General features: G+C 43.1%; 1 protein-coding gene across 1 annotated transcript in view; it reads right to left on the bottom strand.

Moving 5' to 3' along the window:
* Positions 1–14683, bottom strand: part of LOC122922773 (complement factor H-like) — a 243167-nt gene that overhangs the window by 9296 nt on the left and 219188 nt on the right. Inside the window, exon 16 of the mRNA XM_044273498.1 lies at positions 12424–12477. Within this exon, the coding sequence (XP_044129433.1) occupies positions 12424–12477 (54 nt within the window). The remainder of the gene's footprint in view (positions 1–12423; positions 12478–14683) is intronic.

Below are 14683 nucleotides of genomic sequence, written 5' to 3'. Positions count from 1 at the left end.
AAGGGCAAGGCATAAGGAGAGTCCCGTATCAATACCCCACCTGCGTAAGGGGGTAAGAAAAACACTGAACCAGGGACAATGCCATAGCGCCACCTATGGAAGAGGCTAATGCATACAGTAAGTCCTGCCCCCAGTGGTAAAGCAGTTCCGCCACCTAATAAAAGGAGGAACGCCTACTGCATGCACTGAAACAATTCTAGTGCGGTTAGACCACAATAGAGGAAGGTAATAACCAAGGGAGTACAGTAGTAGTGCAAATACTCCGCCTAAGGGAGGAGGTAATGCATACGACAAGTATTGCTGTCTCTCGGACGCCATCTTGGAAGATCGCACCGGAATAATGGCAGAGACCGAACCACTGATCTCTCCTTTCAGACCAAATCTCTCCAAGGAGTCTGAGCGTGACCCTAGGGAGGAAGGGCGGGGGTGCGAAGGATACAGAGGAGGAAGTATCATGCTCTGGCCCACTATGTGCAATCCTGCCTCTCAAGAACTCGCCCATGGCAGCTGGAGACTGCGCCGGTGGAATCTATCAGCCAAACCACTTGGGGGTGGAATGGCGACTTCTAGAGGTTCACTCACCGGATTTCGCAGGTGGAGCTACATCAACCAAACAACCCCGGAGGGTGGATTGGGAATTTTCCATAGGTCCTCCATTGGGTTGCACAGGCAGTTCTTTGTTAACCAAACAACCTCGGAGGGTGGATTGGGAAAGTCCAGAGATCCACCATTGGATTGTGCAGGCGGTGCTTATCCAACAAACGACCCAGGAGGGTGATTGGGAAGATCCAGAGATCCACCATCAGATTGCGCAGGAAGCGCTTTATCAACCAAACCGACCCGGAGGGTGATTGGGAAGGTCCGGATGTCCACCATTGGACCGCGTAGGTGGTGCTTATCAACCAAACGACCACGGAGTGTGATTGGGAAGGCCGGATGTACACAATTGAATTGCGCAGGCAGCACTTTATAAACCAAACGACCCCTGAGGGTGATTGAGAAGGTCCTGATGTACACTGTCAGATTTAGCAGGTAGCACTTGGCAACTAAACGGCCCCAGAGGGTGAGTGGAAGATAGAGAGATCTACTATTGGACTGCGCAGGCAGCGTTTTATCAACAAAAATGACCGCGGAGGGTGAATGGAAAACTGAAGGGTCCTCCTTGAGGGAGGGGGGGGTCCGTAGTGATGGGGACTGAGGGGTGAGGGCCCGAATGGACTTATTTTTTTATATTTATAAAAACTGGGATGCCCACCTGAATTGGGCAAAAGGCAGAGGAGTTAAATTCCTCAACATTAAGGCCCCTCAGCAAGAAACCCATAGAATCCTGTGCCAGCCTCAAGAGAAGGCTAACCAGGAACAGGAAGGGTTAACTTCCTGAGGACCGAGGGCGGGGCTCTGTGAGTTACAGGGGAAGGGGGAGTGGAAGGCAAGGCGGGAAGAATTTGCGCCAGACCGCCCTTCTCCCTGGGGATGAGATGCGGGCTAGTAGGCCGCAAGCCGGGGCCTAAAGTTATGGGACCCGGCCGACTGTACGGCCAAAGCACCGAGGGCTGCGGGCACAACACTGCACGACCCATTGCATCCGCGCAGGCAGCCGCGGCCGGCCGAATTGGACCGAACAGGTGAAGGGCAGGCGACCGGGGAGGTCCGGCACGTCCACCACACACCAGCGCATCACCGCAAACGAATGGTGCCAGACCGCAGATAAATGCGCATGCATGCCGGAGTGATCACAGCGGCAAGGCAGGTAGTCGTTGGAGCTGCAGCCCGTGAGGAGGGGGGACGAGCTCCCAGGACTGACAGAGGTGACTGCGCTGCAGAAGAGAGCAGAGGCTCCAGCAGGTGGATGGCGGCAGGATCGGTGCGAGCACGTGGGGAGCGCAGCATAGGAGTAGGAGCCAACCGGATCCAGCGCTGGCGCTAGTTTCCTGGAGCGGCGCGCTCCCAGGGGATGATAATGCTGGGGAGCAGAAGCAAGGGTCTGAGTGTGAGGTCAGCACTCTGCAATCGTTCTCCACCTTGTCTTCTGTGGGGGAGGCAGCAGTGTGGGTGACCGACACTGGTGCAACTCGACCCCGGGAGAACAGGGAGGCGAAGCGCCCACTGTTTTCCCATCTAAAAAAGAAGGAAAAAAATTAACAAAAATAAAAAAATCGGCAGGAGATTCCCTGCATAGCAGGGAGGTCTTGCCTCCTATTGACACTAGAAAAAACTGAAGCTCTCGCTCCAGGCTGGAGGGGGTATAGCTGCCAGGGGAGGAGCTAACAGCTTTTACTAGTGTCAACGCCTCCTAGAGGACATAGCTATACCCACGGTCTCTGTGTCCCCCAATGAATATGGGCGAGAAATCATATGTACCCTAAAACGGTATCAACAAAACTGCCACCTTATCCCGTAGTTTCCAAAATGGGGTCTTTTTTTTGAGTTTCTACTCTAGGGATGCATCAGGGGATCTTTAAATGTGACATGGCAACTTAAAATTATCCCAGTGAAATCTGCCTTCCGAAAACTAAACTGCATTCCTTTCCTTCTGCGGCCTGCCGTATGCCCATACAGCAGTTTATGACCACATATGGGGTGTTTCTGTAAACTACAAAATCAAGGTAATAAATATTAAGTTTTGTTTGGCTGTTAACCCTTGCTTGGTTACTGGAAAAAATTGACAAAAATGGAAAATCTGCCAAAAAAGTGAATTTCTGAAATGTCATCTCCATTTTCCTTTAATTCTTGTGAAACACCTAAAGGGTTAACAAAGTTTGCAAAATAAGTTTTGAAGATCTTGAGGGGTGTAGTTTCTAAAATTGGGCCATTTATGGGTGGTTTCTTTTATGTAAGCCTCACAAAGTGACTTCAGACCTGAACTAGTTCTTAAAAAGTGGGTTTTGGAAATTCTGAAAAATGTAAAGATTTGCTTCTAAACTTCTAAGCCTTCTAATGTCCAAAAAAAAAGAAAATGTAATTTACAAAATGATCCAAACATGAAGTAGACATATTACTATCTATTACTAGGCTATTACTATCTGTTTTAAAAGCAGAGAAATTGCAATTTTGAAAATTGCTAATTTTTCCCAATTTTTACTAATTTTTTATAAATAAAAATAAAATATTTTGACTCAAATTTACCATTGTCATAATGTGATGAGAAAAAATTCTCAGAATGGCTTGGATAAGTAAAAGCATTTTAAAGTTATCACCACCAAAATGGCCTGGTCCTAAAAGGGTTTCTGTCACCAGAATTAACCCTATTAAACTAGCTGACATTAGCGATGTGCTAATGTCAGCTGATCCTAACTAGCCTATTCCTACTTTTATCTATGCCCCCGTTAATCCAGAAATATAAATGTTATAATATGCTAATTAGCCTATAGGTGCAGGGGGGGCATTGCCCCTGCTCCTCGAGGCTCCATTCTCCCACCTCAGGCCATGCCCTGCTACACTAGATTGACAGGGCCAGGCAGCCTTTACCTCCAACTGCCAGCCCTGTGCACTGGGGAAATCTTGCGTCGTTCAGTATTCAGCGCAGGCGCAGTGAGAAAGCATCCGTCGAGTGCCCTTCACTTACTGTGCCTGTACCGAATACTGAACGGGATGGCGCAGGCGCTAGATTTACACGGCAGACAGGGCCGGCAGTAGGAGACCAACACTGCCTGGCCCTGTCAATCTAGTGTAGCAGGGCGAGGCCAGAGGTGGGAGAACAGAGCCTCTAGGAGCAGGGGTAATGCCCCCCCTGCACCTAGAGGCTAATTAGCATATTATAAATATTTGTATTTCTGAAGTAATGTGGGTGTAGATAAAAGTAGGAATAGGCTAGTTAGGATCAGCTAGTTTAATAGGGTTAATTCTGGTGACAGAAAACCTTTAAGGTGAAAAATAGCAAGGTCCTTAAAGAGGACCTTTCATGTGATTTTATTAAGGGAGATACATACCTGTACTTGCGGGGTACCCCCCACTGATGCTGCCAACCTGCTTGATTTTTTTTAAATATGCCTCCTACACCCCGCTGTGTCCCGCCAGATTTTTCCCACTCAGTATTCTAATACTGAGCATCGGAACAGGGAGGAGGAGATGCCAGGGTTTCTCAATGGGCGTCTTCTTCTGTCCAATCGCAGCGCAGAGCATCACAGCCAGGGAGAAAAAAACTCCCTAGAAAGGTCCTCCTTAAGGGGTTAAGCAAGACCAACCCTATTATACTAGGCATAATGCCTGGCACAGCTGATCTTTCTACCATTGTTCATCCTCATACAGAGGAGGTGATTGCAGAATGTAAATGCAGCTCTTCTCTGCCACTGACAAGCAGGCAATTGTCGGAAAGGTACTCTTACTCTTTGATAGTTGTCAATCAACACAGTGTAAATATTCCTTAACTGTATCATCTACAAAAAACTATTTACTGTAAATATGCTGTGATGCAATGTATGCTTATGCTTACTGTATAATTCAATGTATTATTTTACATAAAAAAAAGGAAATGTGAACCAAGGACTATATCAGGCATGAGGCGAGATGACCACATCACCTTCCTTTGAATCCAGAGGAAAAAAAGCTGTCTGGTTTGAAGCTGTTTGGGAGCTGCACTTATACAAGCAGACAAACAATGCAAGTTTTGAGTGTTCGCGTGTTTGATTTTCAGTGTGTGTTTGTATTAAGTGAGTGACTTCGGATTAAGTGACTTGAGAATTAGGGACTTTAGGAGGGGACTACAGTAAATCCGTTTCCTATCACTGCATTGTATTTTTTCTCTTTTCTCACGTAATCCCCATTTAGTGTGCGTTCCATTATTGAAAGCTCAGTACAGTGCACGTCTTGTCTAATGTATGCAGTCCTAGAACAGTTGTTTGAGAGTGCGTATTTTTGTTCAAAATGTGAGCAAATTGCCTGTTTGGAATCACACATCGTGTATCTAACTGGGCAAGTTTCAACACTGAGAAGCGTTGATAATTTGGAAAAGAGTTTGCTGCTCACTGAGCAAGCACTCTATGGGGTAGATGTGGGGGAGGGTGGTAGCATGGAGGATCAGGAAAGTAAGGTATGTAGCTGAATAACAGTTAGAAAGTGGGGTAAAGGGTAGAGAGCCAGGGAGGCTAGCCCTGATCTGACACACCCCAACAGGTTTGCAAGGTTGGCAGATGAGGGGGATGTCAGTTAGAGATGAGCGAATCGAATCCCACGAAGTGCAATTTGATCCGAATTTCAGGATAAATTAGATTCCCCTAGAAGACGAATTTCCTCGTGCTTTGTCAGCGAAACGATTTATCCTGAAATAGTATAAAAAACAAATCTAACTTACCGCCTCCATTTGCTCGCAACGGGCCGCCAACCTCCATCTTGCTTGAAAATCTCAGCCGAAATCCTGTGAGGCGCAAGATTACATCACCATGCCAGCTGGCGTGATGACGTAATCTCACACCACACAGGATTTTGGCCGAGATCTTCAAGCAAGATGGCTGCAGCTGGCCCGTAGCGAGTAAATGGAGGCAGTAAGTTTGATCTAATTGTTTTTTTATTGTTAATTTTACACTGTTTTTAAACTCAGATGACGCAGAAGTAGGGGTTTTGGGTACCTGGAGAACTGGGTCGACTTCTCTGTTGGCTACAGGCTCTATCATAGGGATAGGCTGTACCTCAATGGGCTGTTTTGGGAAAGAAGATGGCTAGAAGATTGCAAGAATGTTTAAACTAGGGACTTGGGGGAGGGAAATTACATTGTAGGGGAAGATAGTGCAGATAGAGAACTGGGGCTAGGTAAAGGAATTGGGGGAGGAATAGAAGGAGGGTCTAGAACAGTTCATAAGGAAAAGTGTAGGTAAGAAATATACATAAACCTCTTAATTGTATGTACACTAATGCCAGAAGCCTGACTAATAAAACTGGTGAACTGGAATTAGTGATGTGTGAGGAGGACTATGACATAGTAATAATAATTGAGACATGGCTGGATGATAGCTATGCCTGGGCAGTTAACGTATAGGGTTACAGTCTGTTTAGAAAGGATTGCCAAAACTGGAGAGGGAGAGGGGTCTGCTTTTATGTAAAGTCCTGTCTAAAGCCCACAGTCCGGAAAGATATAAGTGAGGGACGAGAACATGAAGAGTCACTGTGGGTAGAAATACATGGAAGCAAAAACAATAATAAAATACCAATAGCTTATAATAAACCACCTAATATACCAGAGTTCACAGAAAATCTACTACTAAACAAAATAGATGAAGCGGAAAGTCATAATGAGGTCGTTATTATGGGACTACCCAGATATAGAATGGGAAACTGAAACTTGTACATCTCATAAAGTAAACAGGTTCTTGGCAATAACCAAAGACAATTACCTTTCCCAATTGGTTCATGACCCGACTAGAGGGACGGCAACACTGGACTTAGTATTAACCAATAGACCTGACAGAACAACAGACGTGCAGGTTGGGGGAGACCTGGGAAATAGTGACCATAAAGTAATAACCTTCCAAATGTCATTCAATAGAGTGTTTCTTCAGGGAGGAACAAAAATACCAAACTTCAAAAAAACTAAATTTAGCCAACTAAGAGAGGCCATAGGCCTTACTAACTGGGACAAAGTCCTCAAAAATAAAATACAGTCACCAAATGGGATATTTTTTAAAACATCCTAAAATCTAATTGTGAAAGGTTGTAAAAAGCAGCCAAATTAGAGACCAAGAGATTAATTGCCAAAGAGAGTAAAACTAACCTTAAAATGTTCTTCAATTATATAAATTGTAAAAAGTATAAATCTGAAGGTGTCGGCTCTTTACAGAATAATGAGGGGGGAGTTGCAGAGAGCGATGAGGAGAAAGCAAAGCTATTAAAACATTTCCACTATATTCCACTATTAAAAAATCTCCAATATATTCAGGCTACTTTCACGCTTGCGGCAGGACGGATCCGACAGGCTGTTCACCCTGTCGGATCCGTCCTTCCGCTATTTCGCTGTGCCGCGAGACCACTGCTCCATCCCTATTGACTATAATGGGGACGAAGCGGAGCTCCGGCGCAGTACGGCAGTTCGCAGTGAGAGGCCGTCGGACTAAAAAGTCGGACATGCAGGACTTTTAGTCAGACGGCGTTTCGCCGTGCACTGCCGTGCTATGCCGTAGCTCCGCCCCCGTCCCCATTATAGTCAATGGGGACGGAGCGGCGGTCCGACGGCACGGCGAAATAGCAGAAGGACGGATCCGACTGGGTGAACAGCCTGTCGGATCCGTCCTGCCGCAAGTGTGAAAGTAGCCTAAACTGAGGAAAATAAATTGTCAGATAAAATGCAAAATGTAAAAATCAATTCCCCATTAAAATTGCCCTCTGTGACCCAGGAAGAAGTACAGCAGCATCTTAAAAAAGATTAAAATAGACACATCGCCGAAACCAGATGTCATACACCCCAGTATCCTAAGTGAATTAAATAATGTCATAGCCAGACCCTTATTTCTGATATTTAAGGACTCTATACTGACAGGGAATGTTCCACAGGTGCTTAGCAAATGCCAATATGTCAATATGCAAATGCCAATGGTGCCAATATGCAAAAAGGCTCCAAAAACAGAGCCTGGAAACTATAGGCCGGTAAGTTTAACATCTGTCGTGGGTAAACTATTTGAATGTTTTCTAAGAGATGCTATCTTGGAGTACCTCAATGAAAATAAGCAAATAACGCCATATCAGCATGACTTTAAGAGCGATCGGTCATGTTAAACCAATTTAATCAGTTTCTATGAGGATTTAAGTTCTAGACTTGACCTCAGCGAATCAATGGATGTTGTATATCTTGACTTCTCCAAAGCATTTGACACTGTACCACATAAAAGGTTAGTATATAAAATGAGAATGCTCGGACTGGGAGAAAACGTCTGTATGTGGGTAAGTAACTGGCTGAGGGATAGAAAACAGAGGGTGGTTATTAATGGTACACACTCAGATTGGGTCACTGTCACTAGTGGGGTACCTCAGGGGTCACTATAGGCCCCCATTATCTTCAATATATTTATTAATGATCTTGTAGAAGGCTTGCACAGTTAAATATACATTTTTGCAGATGAGACTATACTGTGTAAAGTAATTAACATGGAAGAAGACACTATACGGCTATAGATGGATCAAGATAGATTAGAGGCTTGGGCAGAGAAGTGGCAGATGAGGCTTAACGCTGACAAATGTAAGGTTATGCACATTGGAAGGAATAATGCAAGTCACCAGTACAGACTAAATGGTAAAACACTGGGTAACACTAACATGGAAAAGGACCTATTAATTTTAGTGAACAGCAAACTAAGCTGTAGAAACCAGTGTCAGGCAGCTGCTGCCAAGGCCAATAAGATAATGGGTTGCATCAAAAGGGGCATAGATGCCTGTGATGAGAACATAGTCTTGCCACTTTACTAATCATTAGTCAGACCACACATGGAGTACTGTGTACAGTTCTGGGCTCCAGTGAACAAGGCAGACATAGCAGAGCTGGAGAGGGTCCAGAGGAGGGCAGCTAAAGTAATAACTGGAATGGGGCAACTACAGTACCCTGAAAGATTATCAACATTAGGGTTATTAACTTCAGAAAAAAGACGACTGAGGGGAGATCTAATTACTATGTATAAATATATCAGGGGTCAGTACAGAGATCTCTCCCATCATCTATTTATCCCCAGGACTGTGACTGACGAGGGGACGTCCTCTGCGTCTGGAGGAAAGAAGGTTTGTACACAAACAAAGAAGAGGATTCTTTAAGGTAAGAGCAGTGAGACTATGAAACTTTCTGCCTAAAGGGGTTGTCCAGGTTCAGAGCTGAACCCGGACATACCCTTATGTTCACCCAGGCAGCCCCCCTGAGGCTAGCATTGGAGCATATCATGCTCTGATGCGCTCCCTTGCCCTGGATTTTGTTTATCATAACACACTGCAGGGTGGAAACTTCCGCCCAGCAGTGTATTCGATGACGTCACCGGCTCTGATGGGTGAGCTTTAGCGCTGCCCTAGCCGTTTTCACCGGGCTTCCTGGCAGCCCCATGGAGAGCCCGGTTCATCACCAGAACACCTAAAAATGCCTTTGTCCTGCGCGATTAGGCGCAGGGTAAAGGAGAGCATCGGAGCATGGAATGTTCCGATGCTCTTGTCGGGGGGGCTGCCTGGGTGAAAATGGGAATATGTCCGGGTTGAGCTTTGAACCCGGACAATCCCTTTAACTAAAAGAGTTTAAGAGGGGCCTGGATGTATTTCTGGAGTATAATATTACAGGCTATAGCTACTAGAGATGGGTTGTTGATCCAGGGAGTTATTCTAATTGGAGTCGGGAAGGAATTCCCCCCCCCCTCCTAAAGTGGGGAAAAATGGCTTCTGCCTCAGTTTTTAATTTTTTGCCTTATAAACTATCTTACTATGTTACCTTAGGCGGCGGCCGACCTACTTCTGAGGGAACAGCAGTTTATGGTGGGGCATGGGAGCATATGGCTCCCATCTGTGCCATTCAACCTTATAGGCTGCAGGCCACCAGGAGGTGATGTCAATGTGTGCTAGGATGTGGTTTCTCAGGCCACAGACCAGAAGAGATTAGTGAGAGATCATTGGCCTGCATTGTAGATGGCATTAAGCAGACACAAGTATTTAGGAGCACATTTATTAAGAACGTTGTTTTAGACACCAGTCTTAATAAAGCCCTGCACTGGCGGTGGATCCGCCGGAGTAAGGCTACATTCACACGTCAGTATTTTTCTATATCCCGAATTTCGGTCCGTTTTTTGCGGATCCGTTGTTCCTGAAAATGTTTCCGTATGTCATCCGTATGTCATCCGTTTTTTGCGGATCCGCAAAAAACGGAAACATGTATAAATTTCAATAAGCAAATAAAGTTGTTTGGATTTTTTGGAATAAATTATTTTTTTTAAAAGTTTCTGTTTGCAGGATTTAATTTCCAGGAACGGAATCCGCATAAAACGGATGACATACGTAATGACATACGAATGTCTTCCGTTTTTTGCAGATCCATTGACTTTATATTGTACCAGGATCCGATTTTTGCGGAAAAGAATAGGACATGTTTTATATTTTTTCGGACATGCGGAACGGAACAACGGAAACGGACAGCACACATTGTGCTGTCCGATTTTTTCAGGACCCATTGAAAATGAATGGGTCCAGATCTGGTCCAGATCAGTTCCGCAAAAAACGGAACAGATCAGGAAAGAAAAAACGGACGTGTGAATGGACCCTTATGAAAAGGCATATGTTTCTAAATGTAAGACTTTTTTCTATGCCTGAAACAGGTGTATAAAATGTTAAATGAGACGGGCCTGTTGGTCCATCCCCTTCCCCATCCATGCCAAGCACGCTTTTTTAAAGTAATGGGATGATGAGATCTGCACACCCTTTGTGGTTGGGTGCTCATGGAGGACGATAGGTCGTCTCGTGTCAAAATAGAAAATTTGTGGCACACCAGAATCAATTGATGCTTTTTAATTAGTAGACGTATTGCATCATATCATATATATAGCGTATAGTACATCCGGATTGGAGCATATGAGTTAAGTTAAAGTCGTATAGTTTGTCCCAACGTTTCAGCCATATGATTGAACTTTTTTAAGGGATCTGTAACTTGTGGATCAAGACCGCTGTCGACAGTATTGACACCTTCCCAGCAATTGTACACAAATCCCATTCCCTCTGTCTGTAACGCAATCAACAAAATACAATGAGCATTGTCTTTGACGCAATTAACTAACACACTGGCATTGTCTGAGACGCAATTAACTAACACACTGGCATTGTCTGAGACGCAATCAACAAAATACAATTACCAAACGTAATGGGCTAACTTAATCCCTCACAGACAGAAACCACACATTTTTCCCAAAACACAGAGAACACCTCAAAACCCCACATATCCCCATAATGCATACATCAATGGATAGCTCTGATCTGGGTGAACAACATATCCAAAAATCACCCAGATCCGGGCAGGGGTTCCCGAATTCCATGGAAGTCACATTTGGCCGGCTGCAAGCATGGTTTTTCTGCCCAAAACAGTTCCACAGATTTAAGCTGTGCGGCCGGTCTGTCTTCTCCTTTAAAGTTAGTATATGGGCCATAATCCTGAGGCAAGAGGCTGGCAAACAGGCCCCTCCAAAACCCAGTGGCGAGGTTGGTTTTGTCACAAGTGCAATGTAAATAACAGGGGTCATTATAATACTGGGGGTACTACAGGGGAGGAACATTATACAGACTGGTAGTGCATGGGACAAGAGTGCATTATAATACAGGCAGGAGCGCTAGAGGGGTTATTACAGGGTTGTACATAGTAATACAGTACAGCATTAAACCAAGGTTTTGACTGAATCGACTTGGGATTTAGGATCCGAAGCTTGATTCGCTCAAAAATAACTATTACTATTGGGGTACTGTGGGGGTATTATTATTATAGGGCATTACTACTAAGTCTTAAGGAGCATTCTTGATATTAGGGGCACTGCAAGGGGATGTATTGCTAATAAGGGCACTCTGGAAGAGAATTATTGCTATTAAAGGAAACACTATTTTTAAAGGAGCACTATTACTATAGAGGGACTATCTGTATAGCACTGTTATTTGTCCAGGATAATATTCTGGGGCATTAGGGTATACAGTGGACACAGTATTGTAGGTAAGAGAAGGATAATAATTTTGGGGCACAAGGGTGGGGAGGGAGATGTAAATATGAGGAATCTAAGAAGTCTGTGAGGCATACTTTGCAGAGGTGAGAAGAGGCTTAAAGAAGCTATCAAGGCTATCAAATGGAGAAGATGAGGAAAGCTAATGTGTACATCAGAGGAGACATCGCTGGTTGTAATAGGTAGCACTGTATTACCCTGTATGTTTTGTACAATATGATATTTCCACTCAAATATGTCTTTAAAAGGGTTGTCCAAGTTATATAAAAACTCAGCAGCCCCTGTAAGCTGCCTAAAATAATAAGGGAATATGTACTCTGCAGTTTCCTCCACTGTTTCTTCTTGCGCTGCTTTCTGGTCCTCACCGCTGCTCTTTGTTTTTCTCGCTGCAGTGGTGACATTCTGAGAACAATGGTCACCACTGCAGATAATCACTTGCCTCAGCTGAGATGTCCCATGCATGACTGAGGCCAGTGATTGGCTGCAGTAGTGAACTGTGCATAGAATGTTATGGCTGCAGCCAAGTAGATTATGTCAGCAGCGGGAGGACTGGAGCACAGTGCTACAAGGAACAGGAAAGGAAACAGCTCAGCATGCATTCATTTGTTATTTTAGACCATTTACAGGAGTTGCCTTTTTATGGAACTCGGAAAATAACTTTAAGATTAGGGCGGTTTCAATTTTTGTCTCAAGCAGCAGAAAGGTTAGTGCACTGCGAGGTGAACCCTATCACTTATTACTATTTTGTTTCCAAATAGAGAGTAACTGCATGTATATAAAATACCTTTCTCAACCTTTGAATCTGGAGATGCCGAATCTGGTTCAGTAGGAAATTCAACTAGAAAAGAAAAAAGAAATCAATATCATTGTACATTCAATTATTGAAATGAATTGTTCCCCCAGTCTCCTTCACTCTTATTCTGCTAGATCTTGCTAAAGGAAGAGTAATGGAGGCTGAAGCTTTCAGCTGATTCAAAAAGTTTTTGCTAAGAAACGTGTCCGAAGTGAGCTTCAATGTGAAATCACGTACCGCACGCGTGTTCCTCGTGGCACCATATTCTGTTAGAAGAAATGTTTCTAGAGGAGAATTGATCCATAATATGAAATGTATTAAGTTATGTACATTTTTTTCATGGTGAATGAAGGCACAGTGTGGACTAGTGTTTCTCAACTATATATGCATTGTCTAAGGGGTACTCTTTCACATTATGGAGAGCCCCTAGAATGCAGAGCACGTGTGCACAGTGTTGTAGGCCAGGCGATGCACAACAGGATAACTCCTTTAAGGTCTAGAAAAGCTGTTCTCATCTGTTTTACCCTGCTAAAGGGCTTTTGTCTCGAAAGAGCTAGTTGCAGATTTGAGGCTAGGTTAGCTATATTTTTAGCTAAATATGCATATTCAACCTGCAATTTTCAGATTTTTTCTGTTTTCATTTTTCACTCCCCGCCTTTCCGGAGTCATAACTTTTTTATTTTTCCATTCACATAGCCTTATTACGGCTTATTTTTACAGAACAAGTTGTACTATAAGGTTTTTTATAACTTTATTTATAAACGTATAAACCATTACAATTATAAGACAATATATTTATTATGCATTATTCCCTTCCAATACCGCACCTCCTTAACCCAAGGACTGTCCTGCTGGAAATAAAATATATTAATAAATAAATAAATAAAAATCCATTAGTTGGGATCTCAATCAGGCCAGATACCGCTAAATTTAGTTTTTTCTTATTAGTATATAACAATTTCTCATATCCTGTCCACTTTATATGTTACATTTTCCCACTTTGATATACATGGCAGTTCAGTCGACATCCAACTTCTGGGAATAATCGGTCTTGCTAAGAACAACACTTTTGTGAAGAATTCCTTTTTAGCCTGTAAGATTTTCAAGCTAGTTAAATCTCCAAGGATAACACACTGAATAGTAAAGGATATTTGTATTGTGAGATTATTTTCTGTTATTTTATACACCGATTGTCAAAATTGGATTACTTCTGGCCAGGACCAAAGAAGATGGACAAAATATGCCTTTATGAATCTCTGAGTCCCATTTTTTATTTTTATTTAGGATTGGGGTCACACGGTCACACACAGTCTGTGAATAACTTTTAAGAAAACCAAAACATGATTAAAACATTTGAATACACTACCTAAATTACTATAGATCCTATCCCATCTTTCCTTATCCAAACCAGAGACCTTGTGATTCCAAGTCTTTGGCTAGGAAAAACTATTCATTCCAAATATCCCTTTAGTAACAATTTATATATCTGTGCACTACTACCTCTAATACCCGCATCATTTACCACATTCATTTGACAGAATATTAAAAAGTGCTTTGTTATTAGAACTTTCAAATGCGGGATGTAATTGGAAATTTCTAAAATATCCACTAATATCCACCCTAACTCTTTAAGAGTGCATTTCCCATATGCCAACATTTTTCCATTTTCAACAACATATGCCATATAAACCAACCCACACCTACACCAAAATAAAGTGTAAAGAAATGTGAAAAACTCTACATGGCCAACATTCAGTTATTACAATTGAGGGTATACTGTATATATCTAGAATTACTGTAAATCAAAAATAAACCACCATTAAAACATAACTTTTACAAAATTCCACACAATCCCCATAAATACTGTATTCAATTGACAAGCAGTTGGCTATAGCCTTGAATCAGAGCTACAGGGAACAAAAGTATATCATAAAGGTTGGGACCACTGTGCAAATTTACACATGATCCATCTATACTCAGTACCAGTAGTCACAATAACTCGTCAGGTCGCCACAGGTGGGGTCTTAAAATGTATTCTTGATTCACCACCATCCAATAGGTACTTCCAATTATGAGAACTGTTTATTTTGGTCATTAGATGTAGCTTAGGTCCAAGTCGGACATATAACCCACCCTACAATGCCTCTTGTTATTTACCTGCCTACAGAAGTCCAGCATTTATTCAGAAAAATATTAATTGGTCTGTCCTTATGGTTTCCACATCTCAATTAGTGATGAGCAGCATAGGCAA

This window comes from Bufo gargarizans, unplaced genomic scaffold, assembly GCF_014858855.1.
Source record: "Bufo gargarizans isolate SCDJY-AF-19 unplaced genomic scaffold, ASM1485885v1 fragScaff_scaffold_697_pilon:::fragment_2:::debris, whole genome shotgun sequence".
NCBI lineage: Eukaryota > Metazoa > Chordata > Amphibia > Anura > Bufonidae > Bufo > Bufo gargarizans.
The sequence above is the reverse complement of the archived record's forward strand: the minus strand, read 5'-3'. Positions and strand labels throughout refer to the sequence as shown.